Source organism: Cydia amplana, chromosome 10 (genome assembly GCF_948474715.1).
Source record: "Cydia amplana chromosome 10, ilCydAmpl1.1, whole genome shotgun sequence".
NCBI lineage: Eukaryota > Metazoa > Arthropoda > Insecta > Lepidoptera > Tortricidae > Cydia > Cydia amplana.
In genome coordinates, this window is record NC_086078.1 from 8,264,256 (window position 1) to 8,278,572 (window position 14,317).

The window sequence follows — 14,317 nt, forward strand, 5'->3', positions numbered from 1 at the left end:
CTGACATATCCGGCTTGACAGACTATATGTACAATGGCGAACATCCCTTTAAGGAATCTTTTCAACAGTCTACAGAATAGAATGCCACAGATTTTTAGCACTAGCTTACGGATTTTAAAAATAATATGTTGGTAATCGAATTTGGCGTTTATTTATTATAGGTAACATAATATGGCTGCGTCACGCCATAAGGATAATGTGTAACACGGTAATTTGGGCATAATATACCGTAATGTGCGTAATATACTGGCATGAAACTTATCCTCAATCGATTTCTTCAATAAAGTTTTTAATAAAAACCAGTTGTAAATCTTAGTCCAGCCGATTTTTAAATCTAATACTTATCAAATTTATTTGAAATAAAAGGGCGTAACACACGAGGGCGCCGGCAATTTTCACATACATCCTGGATCTCGTACGCACATGTCCTATTTATTTTGATAAGCCATTACGTTATGGCATCTGGCCGTCTTACGTCCTAATCGCGAGCGACGTTATCCGTGACGTAATAGCCCTAGTCCAAACAGTTTTTTGCACCCTTTATCGCGGGTGCGCCGGCCACATAAAAGCAGTGTGAAACGTTCAGGATACACATTACAAGTGTAGCGGCTGAACAAGCGCCAACTGAACGCGACGCGTCATTTTTCAAATTCAAATATCGAACGCGCGACAATTCGAATTTGTGATGTGCCAGTGATATATGGACTGTGAAAGTGAATGAACCAAAGATTATTTATATATTATTTTTGTATCTGTGATAATTACCTAATTTAGAAGATATGGATTTCACGATCTGCAACAAATGTTCCTCGGAAAGGCAGGGATCGTTTAAAAACGGTAAATATTATTTTAATTACTTGCCATTTTTATTAACTAAGAAAATTATCGTTGAGACAATCAATTTCACTATAAAGTTAGATCTAATTAAGTTGTCTACATAGGTTTAATAGATGTGTGACGTAACTTCACTGAACCGGTATAACATAAACAATAGATATTGTCCCATACAAGCGTGTAATGTATCTCTGATATTACTTTTACTAACTAGTAATAACTTTATAACGGTGATTGATGATTTCTTAGGTTCTATATCTTAAAAACGGATAGTAATATACATATATAGTCTGGCAAAGCCGTGAAATTCTATATTTGTATGGCCGGTCCATCCTTGGGATCTACATTTTTCAAATTTGTCATCTTTTTCTTCTGCCGGAATTGGTTTGGCACTCTATAACTAAGTACATATTATGATTATTAAAAAAGTTGTAAATGTGTATAGTACATAAGAGCTATCAAAAACAGAATATCATTATTGGGTAATACAAACCGACCCTGGTCTTAAGACAGATCTTCTAAAGTAAGGACCTGACATTATTTATAAAAGCAACAACATTTAAAATATGACTAAACATTAGATAAGCATTACGTCTTAGATTATATCTTTTAGGTTTAGGTTATTCACATTAGGTCATACAATTGTTATCGATGATGATTCCAGAGAAGAAATTTTTGTTACTAATACATGAAGTCACGCATGTGAATATGTATATTTTTGGTAATATTTTATAAAGCCCTTTCTACAATCAATGTTCTTCTTTAGGATACCCTAACAGAAAACTTGCAGGTTGCAGACTATATAATCCAAGCTCTCGACTGATTGGTTGATAATAGACCGACAATTTATTGACACAACTCATTAACATTACCTACTGACATTGACCGCGAGGCGTGACATAACTTCAATTAAGGAAGATATCCCTTGACGTTATTTAGTTTAAAAATTGACTCATCACGCGTTGTTTTGAAGAGATGAAACTCATTATCCTACTTTTTGGCAGGGAATTTGGAATGGGACATCAAGATGAACATGATACTTATCTTGGATTAAACACTTTTTTTAAACTGTTTTTGGCACAAACAAAGTGATTAGCAATGAGATTAGTTTATTGGATTACCGAAGCTTAAATCAAACTTAAGCATTGTGTTGTCTTATTAAGAACAGATAAAGTTCAAACAAACAACACACCAACAGTGATTAAAAAGGAACAAATCGAAGGTAACAATCGTTATCTTATCTGTAAAAGAAACCGCTACATCTCATTTCAATCCTTCGTCAGAATAACAATGCGCTTTACGCATTGATGGATTCATATATTTCCTTTGAATCATATTTCGATTGATGACAAATATTACGATTAAAACGTCAGAAAAGGAAAGTTACATCATGACTAACACGTCAATACATATTCATATTTGTGTAACATATGCGGAAAAAGATGACCGCAAATGAATTCACAATTACATCATAAACACAAGGAAATGATCCTCAATGAAAGTTAATCCTTTTAACAGGTGAAAATACTATAAATTCGAACCAGTAAGCCAGCGTTCTATTCATACTTATTCAAATTCGTGTTTACTTGCGCATCAGCCAAAAGCTTTCTCGCGCCAGTCAGCGTGATTTATACTGCGGTGCAAACAATGCCATTCGACTATTGGCAACCACGCCACAGACACAGGCAATCCCGCCGGCAGCTACTATAGCTTACGGTAAACTTAAATTAGCTACGCCAAGAAACATGGGTAAACCAGCCTCAAACTTGTCTGATTCATGAAGCACCTATGACATGCCTAATTCACTGTTACAAAACTCAAGGTTGTCAATGAAGAAATCGCTGAATCAACGCGGATCCGTACCCGCGCTTTCTAGCTAGCGTGAGTAATATCGGGCCAGACTTTTGCAGGCTTCCCTACCCTTTTTTGCGATGAGTCCATGAAAATTCGGGAAATCCGTGAGTCATTGCCGAGCCAATCGGCGGAAAAGCCACCATTTAAACTAATTATCGCCTGAAAAACACTGATGAAAGCTGTGTCATTATGTCAGTAGACATGAGCAAAAACGCGCGCGCTGGGAAACCGCGGCAAAAACAATTGTAATCTCCCGCTCGTATTGCAATTACAAATTGCATTCCGTCTGTGGCACTGCCGTCATTTCACTTATATCGCCACTGGTCAGTAATCGCGAAGCAATTTAATCAAAAAAAGTTGTGTTCAAACTTCGAAAACTCTTATTTCACATTCTACCGCCCACAAACTAAAAACAAAGGGGTTTATATTTGGTGCGTTATTAATCATAACCTTTAATAATCCTGTATTGACACTATCAATAAGCGGTCACGTACAATAGCGACGGCTTGTTAAGCACGGGACAAAAAAACGTGTTAGAGTAAATAGCGCGACCGCCAGTACCGAACCATACGCGGTAAAAGTTACGACCAGACTCGTTCCCAGACGAGCAGTATACAAAGTGATACGAATGTCCACATATTTGTCTCTGTTGAGGTTAGTATAAAATAGTAGTTTATTTTGTATGCCTACGTGAATCTCTACCTTAATCTGTGTCACAACGACTCTGCATCGTTGGCGAGTCTTTTCCCAGACTCGAGATGTTTTGTAGTTTACTTTCTTATTATGTTTTTTTTTGCATCGTGTTTGCCGTTCATATTTGGAGGACAGTCGACACAAGTAATTAGCTTTTGTGGGATCCTTACTAATATTATAAATGCTGAAGTTACTCTGTCAGTTTTGTATGTGACTTTTTCACCCTTACCTCGCGCTGGACTGTAATCGGATACTAAAATTATGTAGTATGTGTACCGGAGAAGACATGGGCTGCTTTCTAATCACTTTTTCGCCATTATATTCGTGATTGCATACCTATTGCATATTTAATGTGATAAAATTAATCACAAGTTTTCGTCATTTTTTTTGGCACTAATTGTGAAATTTACATGTCAACAAAGACTTCTCGCTGATTTGATTTCCGATATGATTTAGGTACGAGGCAATTAAACGTAATCAAGGAATTATCTCAGTGTCGCGAATAGGTCTGGGCCCACGTGCCGGCGTGCGATAAAAACTCACTTCGGATAGACTCATCGATGATTCATCGCCGGCCGAATAATGATCGCTTACACAAGATTTGGAAAGGGACTGGAGTAGAAGCTTTTACAATTATTTGCCAAAAGAAAAGTAAATTAAATATAATAACTAAAAAATCTGAACATTATTGAATTACAGTTTATTTTTCGTATAATTACATATATTAAATTAGCGTCGCGATTTTTAAAGTAACACGATAATTTTATTGCCTTATTCTTTAAAATTTGAAAACAATAAAAGTTTAGTTTTAAGTTATTATTTACATAGCTCTTGAACAATATTACATTTGATTTACAAGAGGATCCAAAAATCGTATTTGTTTTTTTCTTGCGTTCTTACTGTAAAAAAAGTTTTCAGTAGCATCGACTCCGAGATCCGTTGGAACTTTAGTCCCGCCCGGCGGTAAGGGTTTTCGCATAATGTTTGACCGGCTATTTCATGTACGGTGCCGCTTTTCGGTACCCATTCATCGAGTGGAGGTTGCCTGTGCGCCGGTCTCGCACTCGCGACTCGCCCCACGCCGGTGACACACGATTCGAAACGAATAGTGCGAATTCAAATAGTGCCTTCCAATTTTGAAAATTTCCTGTGTTTTTATTTTGAAGTGCGTGGTTTTAGTTTCCGGCCAGTGATGAGTAGTTTGAACTGTCATTTGTTTTCCCATAATTAGGAAACCGTGTTTGTATTTGACGCGTGAATATGGACTTGCCTGAAGGAGCTACATCAATGCATTGTTCATGGATGTCTTTTTAACTGGTGTGTGTTGTTATTAATTAAAAAATTATATTTATAAAAAAAATATCTCATTTGAATTCGGAAAGTGGTCTTCGGTCGTAAAGTAGATATAAAATAGTAATTCAATTTAATTATTTTATGACATATATTATAAAATCAATCTCTAATAATTCTGAAATATTTCGTTTAAAATATAGGTATTAATAACAAACTTAACCAAAACTACATAAATAAACAATAAATCACCAGACCCCATTAATATGCATACAACAATAGCAATATATACAGAAACGCACCCAAGTAAACGTGCGCCACTATTACAATTCAAGTGGTCCGATACCTTTCTCTATATGTCATTGTTATTGTTAAAACCGATTGATGCTCGTTTTTGGAAGTCCGTCAGAGAAGTGCAGTACCTATTCAGCAAGTCGTGTGGGAATGCTCAACAACCCGTCGGCAACATGTCAAAAGGATTTTTCCTTGAAACCGACAGCGATGACATCCGATACTCGTTTGTTTTTCGGATTCGGAAATTGGATGGTTAACATTTTAATTGTTTAATTAGTTTAAATAGGATTCCGGGTTGTCGATTGGTAGCGTCATACGCGTTGATGTCGCTATCATAACATAATGTTCAGTTTTCCTCTCTTGTGTTCTAAGAATTAGCTTAGCAAATATATAACAAAATGCTTAGTACAAAGAAGTGTACAGTGAGTAAGTACGTTACGTCGCACATCAACGATCCATAAGGCATAACTACCATGACATAATTTAAATTATAATCCTGTTTATATAATTTACTGCGTTCAACTTTGTGCAAATCGAAATCAGACATCTATGACACCTGTAAAAACGGGAAAATCCAAAGTATTGTCATGTTTCAATTTTCGTGGTACTGCACGGGCCGTATTGTTTGTTCTCGCGATTCATCCCACGATGCTAATATGCTACTAATCGTACACAATAGCCACAGCCTAAAAACGTTCCGCTAAAAACGAACTCAAACTAACAGATCAACAATATATTAGCCTGATTGTATTATACTGTGGTGAAAATAGCGTCATGTTTAGTTAACATACATTAAATTGTCAACGACACGGATTGACCCAATGATTCACTGACCATTAAACTCTACTTTACCCTTATCTGACATAATATATTACGTGCGAATTTCTAACACATCTTACATTAAGTCATTAGTGTAGGTAATAAAAGGGAAATATACAATACACAATAACAACGCACAATAATGTTGTTGCTAACTAAGTAAAACTGCAGAATCAGCAAAAATGTACCCTTCACGTTTGTTTTTTTTTGTTAAATATTTTTTAGGATAATATTGAACCCCTTCATACCGCTACATACTTCAATGACTAAAATATTAGGTAAACGTTGTTACTTGTATAAAGCTACCTCACCAAGTATATAAATAAGTAATAAACTTCGGAAGCCAATCCTTAGTCGTAAAATGTCACTTTTGCACAATCTGAAATGGTCACTTTCTACACGTTTGCACCCAGACCCGTTGTTGGTGGCACTTTTTTAAAGTTTGCAAACGACGCTCCACAGATTGCTGGCCTCGGACCGTAAAACATATTTTACGGCCGCTGCAAAACATCTCAAAATCTCAACCGTCAATAGCATTTAGCAATAAAATCGAAAGTTACTTGTGATTTGAGTAAAATCACTTTTAAGGGCTAAGTTTTACCACAACTAGATTGGTTTTACATATTGTGAAATTAGGTCATCTATTCCGACACAAGCACTTTGGCTAATATAATGGTGTTTTTTTTTTGTTGTCCCCTACAATTTTTTTTCAAATTTGGGATTTTTGATGTTATTTCTACTCAGAATCACGAGCTCTTTCTATCCTAATAGGAGAAAAAAAGTGTCCTAAGGTTTTTATTTCCATTACGTCACCATTTTTCATAGACTGTATGGCGGTTGCGGAATGGAAAGATCGAAAAATGTATGGAAATTTTGGGACACTTTTTTTCTCCTATTAGGATAGAAAGAGCTCGTGATTCTGAGTAGAAATAACATAAAAAATCCCAAATTTGAAAAAAAAAGTGTAGGGGACAACAAAAACAAATGCCCTATTATGTGAAACAACCTAGTTAACTGTATATAAATGAATAAGAAAGTGCGTTCAGATGAAGATAGTACATATATACATATAGCGGTGTACGCAGAGGTGCACCTATATCTGCTCCTCCGGTAATCGCCGAGCTTATTATTTTTTATGTGACTCCTCAAGTACTTTGAGGAATGCGAGCTACTGTGTGAACCGACTTCGGAAGTATCTTACGTTCAAGAATGCATGAGATTGTATTTACTAAAATATTGACACAAACAAAGCGATTTTTAAAAGACAAATTTGAATAGGTAGTTCATGGATAATGCGTTTAACCCCTTTTATTCTTTTACAATGTTATCAAACTTGTATCCATTTCTTAGCATGACTATTAGTTAGCATACAATTTTGTTTAACAAAAAATTAAAATATTAGGTACCTACAAAGGCTACCTACATATATACTAATTAGGAATTTGTAATACCCCATTTTACAATTTTTCAATAAAACACTTTGATATAGGTACGTATGCAAAACATTAGTGATAAGCGAAATTCCAAGCACGTTGTAAAGTTTATGATTATCTACGGCTGAATAATTTAATTAGCTTCCACAGTGATAACAATCAATCGATCTACTTTCTTGGCAATGTAGTTATGACGAAATTATAACGGCGTTTATGTTGTTGCAGGTTTTTCCAAAAAGCTTTTGGTAGCTGTATGCGTAGTACTAGTAGTCGCGATGTGTCTCACGCCCGTGGAATCCCGACCGCCACACAAAACAAGACACGACAAAGAAGAAAGATTAAAAAATAAGCTAATGCCAAAAGAAGAAAGAACAAAGTCTAAGGCGCTGCCAAAGAACGTACCCCTCCACACGATGTTAGCAAGGAAAATAATAAAAAAACTGAAGAACACGAGGCGGTTCTTCGAGGACGCGCGACAAGAAGTCAGGGACTCAATGGAGCACAGATATGGCAACCCCAAATGGTTGCCTAAAGTCAAATTCACCGAGATTCATAACCACACTTACGAAAACTTGAATAATGGAATGTCTAAGAAAAAAGTAAGTTTTGAATAAATTCGATCCTTCCGATTATTTATCTCTTTTATAAATAAATACAAACAACATACAATAAGTTCAGTCACGAGCCATTATTAGTTTTATAAGTTTTATTTACGTATATGTCGCAGTCGGATTGTATAATCCGCCGTATTACATTACGGCTAGCCGTTTTACAAAACAGGGGCGTTTTGAAATGCGGCGGTTCGACGATTAGCCGGATTGAATGCGGCTGAATGAAAATCCGCCGGAATGTATTCGGCGCCATACGTTCTTCAACACGGCTAGCCGTAATGTAATACAGCGAGTCATTAGCCGCCGCTTTGACAGTTTTTAGTTCCCATTTTTAACACTCGTGGCGCTGCCTGACATAACAACAACAAACTATGAAAAACGCTGGGGTGTCCATCAAATCTGGAGTTCGTCGGACTGTTTCTTTTCAAAAAACATTTCCTTCGCAACTTAACTAGACGGAGCCCCGCTTCGCGGGGCTCCTATTTCTGAGCGGTTTGCCCTTCGGGCATCTGAAGCTACCTAACGAACCTAACCTACCTACCTATTGATTTAGTGAGACGTCCGTGAAAACATTACACTTTGGGGAAAAAAGCGTAGGTAGGTAAGTAGGTTAGGTTCGTTAGGTAGCTTCAGATGCCCGAAGGGCAAACCGCCCAGAAATAGGAGCCCCGATTTAAGTTGTGAAGGAAATGTTTTGGAAAAGAAACACATGTAGTGCGGTGGGACCATGGTAAAAATAAATTAAATTGCAAACATTGTCAAACTCCGGTTACGTAGGCGACCGAAAGAACTGGTCACTCTACAATCTAAATAGTAGATACGATGCGGCTAAACGTAGGCCGCCTTATTGAAGAACGTATCGCAATGACAATCCGGCTAATCGTCGAACCGCCGCATTTCAAAACGCCCCTGTTTTGTAAAACGGCTAGCCGTAATGTAATACGGCGGATTATACAATCCGACTGCGACATATACATATTATATAAAGAGCGGTGGTGGCCGAGTGGATATGACGCCCGACTTTTAATCCGGAGGCCGCGGGTTCAAATCCTGACTCGTACCAATAAGTTTTTCGGAACTTATGTACGAAATATCATTTGATATTTAACCACTAGCTTTTCGGTGACGGAAAACATCGTGAGGAAACCTGCATACATCTGCGAAGAAATTCAAAGGTGTATGTGAAGTCCCCAATCCGCATTGGGCTAGCATGGGGACTATAGCCCAAACCCTCTCGTACTTGAGAGGAGGCCTGTGCCCAGTAGTGGGACGCATATAGGCTAAATTATTATTATTATATAATAATATATTTATACAGTCGATCTAAATAAATAAGACTCATGTTCAAGTATCTATTTTCACTATATTATGCAAACTTCTGAGTAACCTTTTAGATCAAAGACCTCTCAACGGTTCCGTCTGCCTATTTCGTAATTTTTGCACATGACTAACGAGTCGGCCTACCAGCCGCCGGATATACTATTAAATAGGTCACTGATGAATCGTTTGGGTTAAATAATTTTAATTAAGTGATTCACGTTACGTGAGATAATGTAGGTACCGTTAGTTACAGCCTTACATTTTTCCTATGTAATATATATTGCTTCATGAATGATTAGAACTATTACTTGACTCAAGATGATAAAACTTAGTCCGCTGTCCGCTGCAGTGCGTCGCGGGGGAGGTTGGGTTGCGCCCATCTCTCATTTTCCGTTCAATGTTTTAAAATTATTTTTTAATTTTTGCTCTCTTTAAGGTAAGATTCCCGCGCACATTAGCCCGCTCGAGGCTTCGCGGCGGCTTAAATGAGGCTTCGTCGGCCAAATTACACGGGCCCGGCCCGCCGCGCGTTTATTTACTTCACATTGTACTTAAGGGCAATAACTACAGATGCAGGCCTTCATTTTCAATACCGCTTTGCGCGAAAATTGACGCAATTTTTAACGGCCGATATTACTTAATTTAAATTCTTTATCGGCGCTCTAATTCATGAAATTAAATTGATAAAGTTCAGTTTTGAAATTTAAACTCATCGATTATCAATTCAAAATTTAATTGGGAGGCATTATCGCTTCAAATTTAATAAAGCACCGCCCCCAAGCGCAGCCAGGCAGGAAAGGTCTTTGGTAAACGGAGGTCCGTAATGGAGAGGTTGAATAGTCAGGGTTTAAGTCAAGCTGGTGCTTCAAAAATCCGAGCTTTACTGTGCGTGTTAGTGGGAGCCGGGCAAACAAAGAAGCCAGTTAAATATTTCGAGGAAATTTGCATAGATCGACAGCGTCCATGGCGGCACGCGAGCCGATAACCACAGTCCACGCCGCGTATGATAATTGCTTCTAGACCATTGATTGTTCTCGCCGCCTCCAACCGATATAAGATATACAAGCATGTGTAACGGGTCTTCTTAAGCTCTTTTATTGTTTGTTGAACACACATCTGGACCGCGACTTTCTATTACGTATTAGTATTGGACACCCACTAATTAGTACACAAAACTAATGCGACACGAGACAATAAGCATGTGTGTATTGGTGGTTTGGTGTCTGTTCATATTAGGAGAGTTTTACGACCAACACCAGCCGACGAACAGACTTCTCACACGGTATAGTATTAGTCGCTCAGTGTACACACCGTTGTATGTTAAATATTTCTGACGTTCGACTTGACATTTCATCGATGTATGGCCACTTAAGAAATTCAAATATTTGACGATGGGCAAAGGAAAGCGTTAGAATTCAAGTGATCTCAGCTCCGCTCCGACTTTAGTTGACTTACGGTCAGTTTAAAAATGAAATAGCCCTTAACACAAGTACACACGAAGATGGATTAGTTATTCGATGCGTATATGTATATATGTAATATAAAGAATTAAAGATAGACCAAGAAGTAATCAGATGGAGCGCGCAAAATGGCGCATAAGTTAATATATTTAAACTTATTCGTAGAGCCATAAATGCGAGTCATAATTATATATTTTTGGGCACTTCTTATAACGAAGTTAATATTTTTAGGTACACAAAACAGCACGTATTATTATATAATATATAATTGCGGACGTCTAACTTTTTAGACATTTCTATAAGTTCAGGGTATAACTGCTATTTTTATAAATTTCCTGTAGAATATGTAATCACTGAGAATAAGCGTTCGCTAAAGCATAGTCGCGAAGCTATCAGGCCTATCAGCGCCCGCGCCGGCCGACGGCGGGCGAGAGACAAGCGCATTTCCTCGCCGGAGACGCTAGAGTTTGTTCAGTATTTACGATTCAACAAAACAACAAGAAATGTTAAAAACACATTATTTGCTCAAGTGAGACGAATGTGAACTTACGATTCCGGGCGAGGCGTTTGTCTGGGACACGTTCTCGCCTCGCGCCGCTCTTTAGCGCAAATATACGGCGTATTGTCGGTTTTCAGCTTTAATACTTGCGTTTGCGCCGACGCTTTTATTATCGCTCGACAATTTCTTCTTCGGAATTCCATACAAGAAACTGTGAAACATGTTTTTACGACTTCAACACATTGATTCTTCAACAATTATAAAATACCAAATTAAAATTTATTTAAGCGCAAATAAGTTACTAACTAGGTATAAGTATTCACATTAAGATCGCTTCAAAAAGACACAATGGGTTATATTCATAAAATCTGAAACCAAACCATGAAGCAGTATTTATAAATAGAGCATCACTAAGCAACTATATAAACTATATTCCACAAACGTTATCCCATGAATCGTGAGTCACCCATTCATGGGGAGGAAGTTTACAAATGACACTGTTTATAAGTAAACAAAATATTCAGTTACGTCTCTCTGCCGTCCGGTTTAATGTTATATTCTATGAAGTGTGACAATTATTCTGGATGAGTTCATTCATGCAGTATTTAAATTCTTTACACATATCAAATTGAACTCTATGAAACCGGATTACAGCTCAAAACTGAATGGCGTAAATTGTAGCGTGGTAAATCGCAAATTTTATTGAAAAGCGAATAGTTTTCCTTGTTAGTTAAAATGACACAGACAAAGTCTAAATGAGTAATTTCAGTATATGATATCTTTTAGACGTTATTTACAGTTTAATTAGGTATATGTTGGTACCAGTGTTGTGAACTCGTAAGTCTTGAAGACTCGATATATTTGAGAATTGTATTTATTTATTTTACGCGTATGGATGTAAGAAATCGGCTTTGCCCCCTTTGAGGCGTTAAGCCTCGAGAGTCTTAAGGGTTCGAGTCTTTAAGCCTCGAAATGAGCGTTATTCACAACACTAGTACTAATAGTTGGCGATCTCGTAAATACTGTTTTATCTATCTTTACACCTAGGTATGTTTCATTTAAAATAAAATTATTTGTAAAAGAATGATGAATAATGTCTCTTGTCATCATACTGTAACGACTGGTTGTATCGTAAGTTAATAACGCAACTAGCATCAAGACAAGACGTTTTAAAAGAATAATAACCGATCAGTTACAAGAGTCGAGGATAACCGGCTCAGCAACTTGTATTTACCTAGATTCTGCGCTTCAGTACAACTATAATGGATATAGTACTGAAGCACACTCAAAGTAAATCTCATTGTCGTAGGACCAAAGAAAATATGATGGGCACTTACATACAACTACACGCTTACAAATAAATAAATATTGTAACCTAATGCCCCTAAAGGCTTTAGAGACTTGCCAAATGGGTTTAATGCAATTTCTATTCCAAGTGCTACCTTAGCTCTGAGCGCTTGCCAACAATGCTAAACAACTGTCACTGATAGTGGAACAATGGAGTTAGACCAATTAATGGACCGACCTAAACCAGATTATAATATGCCCTATTGGATATTCTTCCAATCAGTTTGCAACATTTTGTCAATTCTTGGCATGTTAAATTTATGATATTTGTTTATCAGCCTAATCGCACACTAGCCATTGCAATGTTATTGGCACTGCAACTGGATACGACACTTGCAATTATGCTTGGGAGATTGTGTCATAGGCGAGCTATGTCTCTAACCTAACTCTAAAGAACTTAAGTGCCTAATATTCTCAATTCGTTTGCGTCGTTTTAAATTTGAGTTATATACTAGTTACGTCGAGACGTACCTGGATATTCACCGGTTAGTAGATATTCAATGCTAAGACAAATAAATTAACGGATATCTTATTTCAACTTGAAACTTGAATTTAGAGGAGTGTTGAACATTTAATGAAGTGATTAATTTTGTAAGCGATAATAAGACAATGATTAAAGTAAATTGTTATTGCAATAGATCACACATACTGTTATTTGTTAGATATTTAGACAGGTCTGTAGCTATCTAAACAAATTAAGTTACCTACCCAGATAATATTTAAAGCAGTTTTATAGCTGGTATGATCTAAAGTATGATTTCATTTGGAATGAATTTGAAGAAAAACTGGCTAATGACCAGGCAATCGGTCGTAGGTTGTGTAAAGTTGTGTTAATGTCAGTTGAACAGTCCTGTTGATCACAAAAACGGATAATACAACCTCGACACGAATTAGCTTCGCAGTAAAATATCGGACTTTATACATGTTTAACGGCCAACAATATACTTGCTTCAAGCTTACGAGTAGAACAGAACTGAAGAGTAGCTTACGAGTAGAACGAGAAACGAAACCTCCCTTGTAAACTTAAAATACATAAACAGTTTTAGATTATTATAACATTACTGACTTCCTTTTTCTTTTATTCCAGTTTGAGTACGTCGTGCCAAAGCTGTACAAAAGCTTAGTACAATTCAAGTTGGTCTGGGAGCGCCTCGGCAACGTCACTATCACCCAATTGGACATCCATTTCCAGCAGAACTACGCGAAAAAACGCGAATCTGTGATTCGTTCGACACTCGACGAACTTTTCAAGCTTCTTACAGAAATTGAAGATGACATGGATAAAGCAAATATCCCTAAACCACATATTAACATTAACAAACTAAATCTAGAAGATTTACATAAAGACAACGTAGAAACCACTCTCTGTCTTCGACAAGATATGATTGCTATTAGAGCGTATGCTAATACATTGAAGAAGTGGTATTGGGAACTACGGTGTCCAGACGACTCGAATACAAAACTGTCTGAACAATGCAGAAGAGTTGACCAGACACTGTTCATGAAAAGAACTCCACAGCGCAACGGCAATTCTAAACGGCATAGAAGACAAAGAAGGCACCGGCATTTTAGTTCAATCCCGTAGTTATAGTTAGTCAGTGTTGCGTCAAGTTATAACAAATTTATTGCATTCCATGATTCCAATGATTTGAATTCATCTAAAACTAGACAAACATGTAGGTATGTTACCCTACTAGTCGAGTCGATTCTAGCCTGCGCGACATGTCCTCGTAATTGATTCATGGAAATCATTGAGTAATGTGATTTTTCTATTACCTGGTTGATATTACAGATTGTTAACCAATGATATTGAGTCACAAGACTTTTTTTAAAGTCAGACTATAAGTATTATAGTTATGTAAT

The 14,317-nt window shown here is 37.1% G+C and overlaps 1 protein-coding gene across 2 annotated transcripts; it reads left to right on the forward strand.

The window, feature by feature from the left end:
* Window positions 1–368: 368 nt before the first annotated feature.
* On the forward strand, window positions 369–14,130 carry LOC134651809 (uncharacterized). 2 transcript variants are annotated; one of them, XM_063506920.1, is made up of 3 exons: window positions 369–837; window positions 7,443–7,816; window positions 13,542–14,130. In XM_063506920.1, the coding sequence occupies exons 1-3, from the start codon at window positions 780–782 to the stop codon at window positions 14,037–14,039; spliced, it is 930 nt and encodes a 309-aa protein (XP_063362990.1). In that variant the 5' UTR covers window positions 369–779; the 3' UTR covers window positions 14,040–14,130. The 2 variants fall into 2 exon arrangements, with proteins under 2 accessions (XP_063362990.1, XP_063362991.1); XM_063506921.1 differs by lacking the exon at window positions 369–837 and adding an exon at window positions 4,311–4,698.
* The last annotated feature ends 187 nt before the right edge of the window (window positions 14,131–14,317 follow it).

What these genes read in the sequence shown, in the direction of transcription:
- LOC134651809 (XM_063506920.1), top strand. Translation starts at nt 780, where the DNA reads ATGGATTTCACGATCTGCAACAAATGTTCCTCGGAAAGGCAGGGATCG. An exon ending in GCAGGGATCGTTTAAAAACG is followed by an intron (nt 838 to 7,442) that starts GTAAATATTATT and finishes ATGTTGTTGCAG; the next exon opens with GTTTTTCCAAAAAGCTTTTG. An exon ending in ATGGAATGTCTAAGAAAAAA is followed by an intron (nt 7,817 to 13,541) that starts GTAAGTTTTGAA and finishes CTTTTATTCCAG; the next exon opens with TTTGAGTACGTCGTGCCAAA.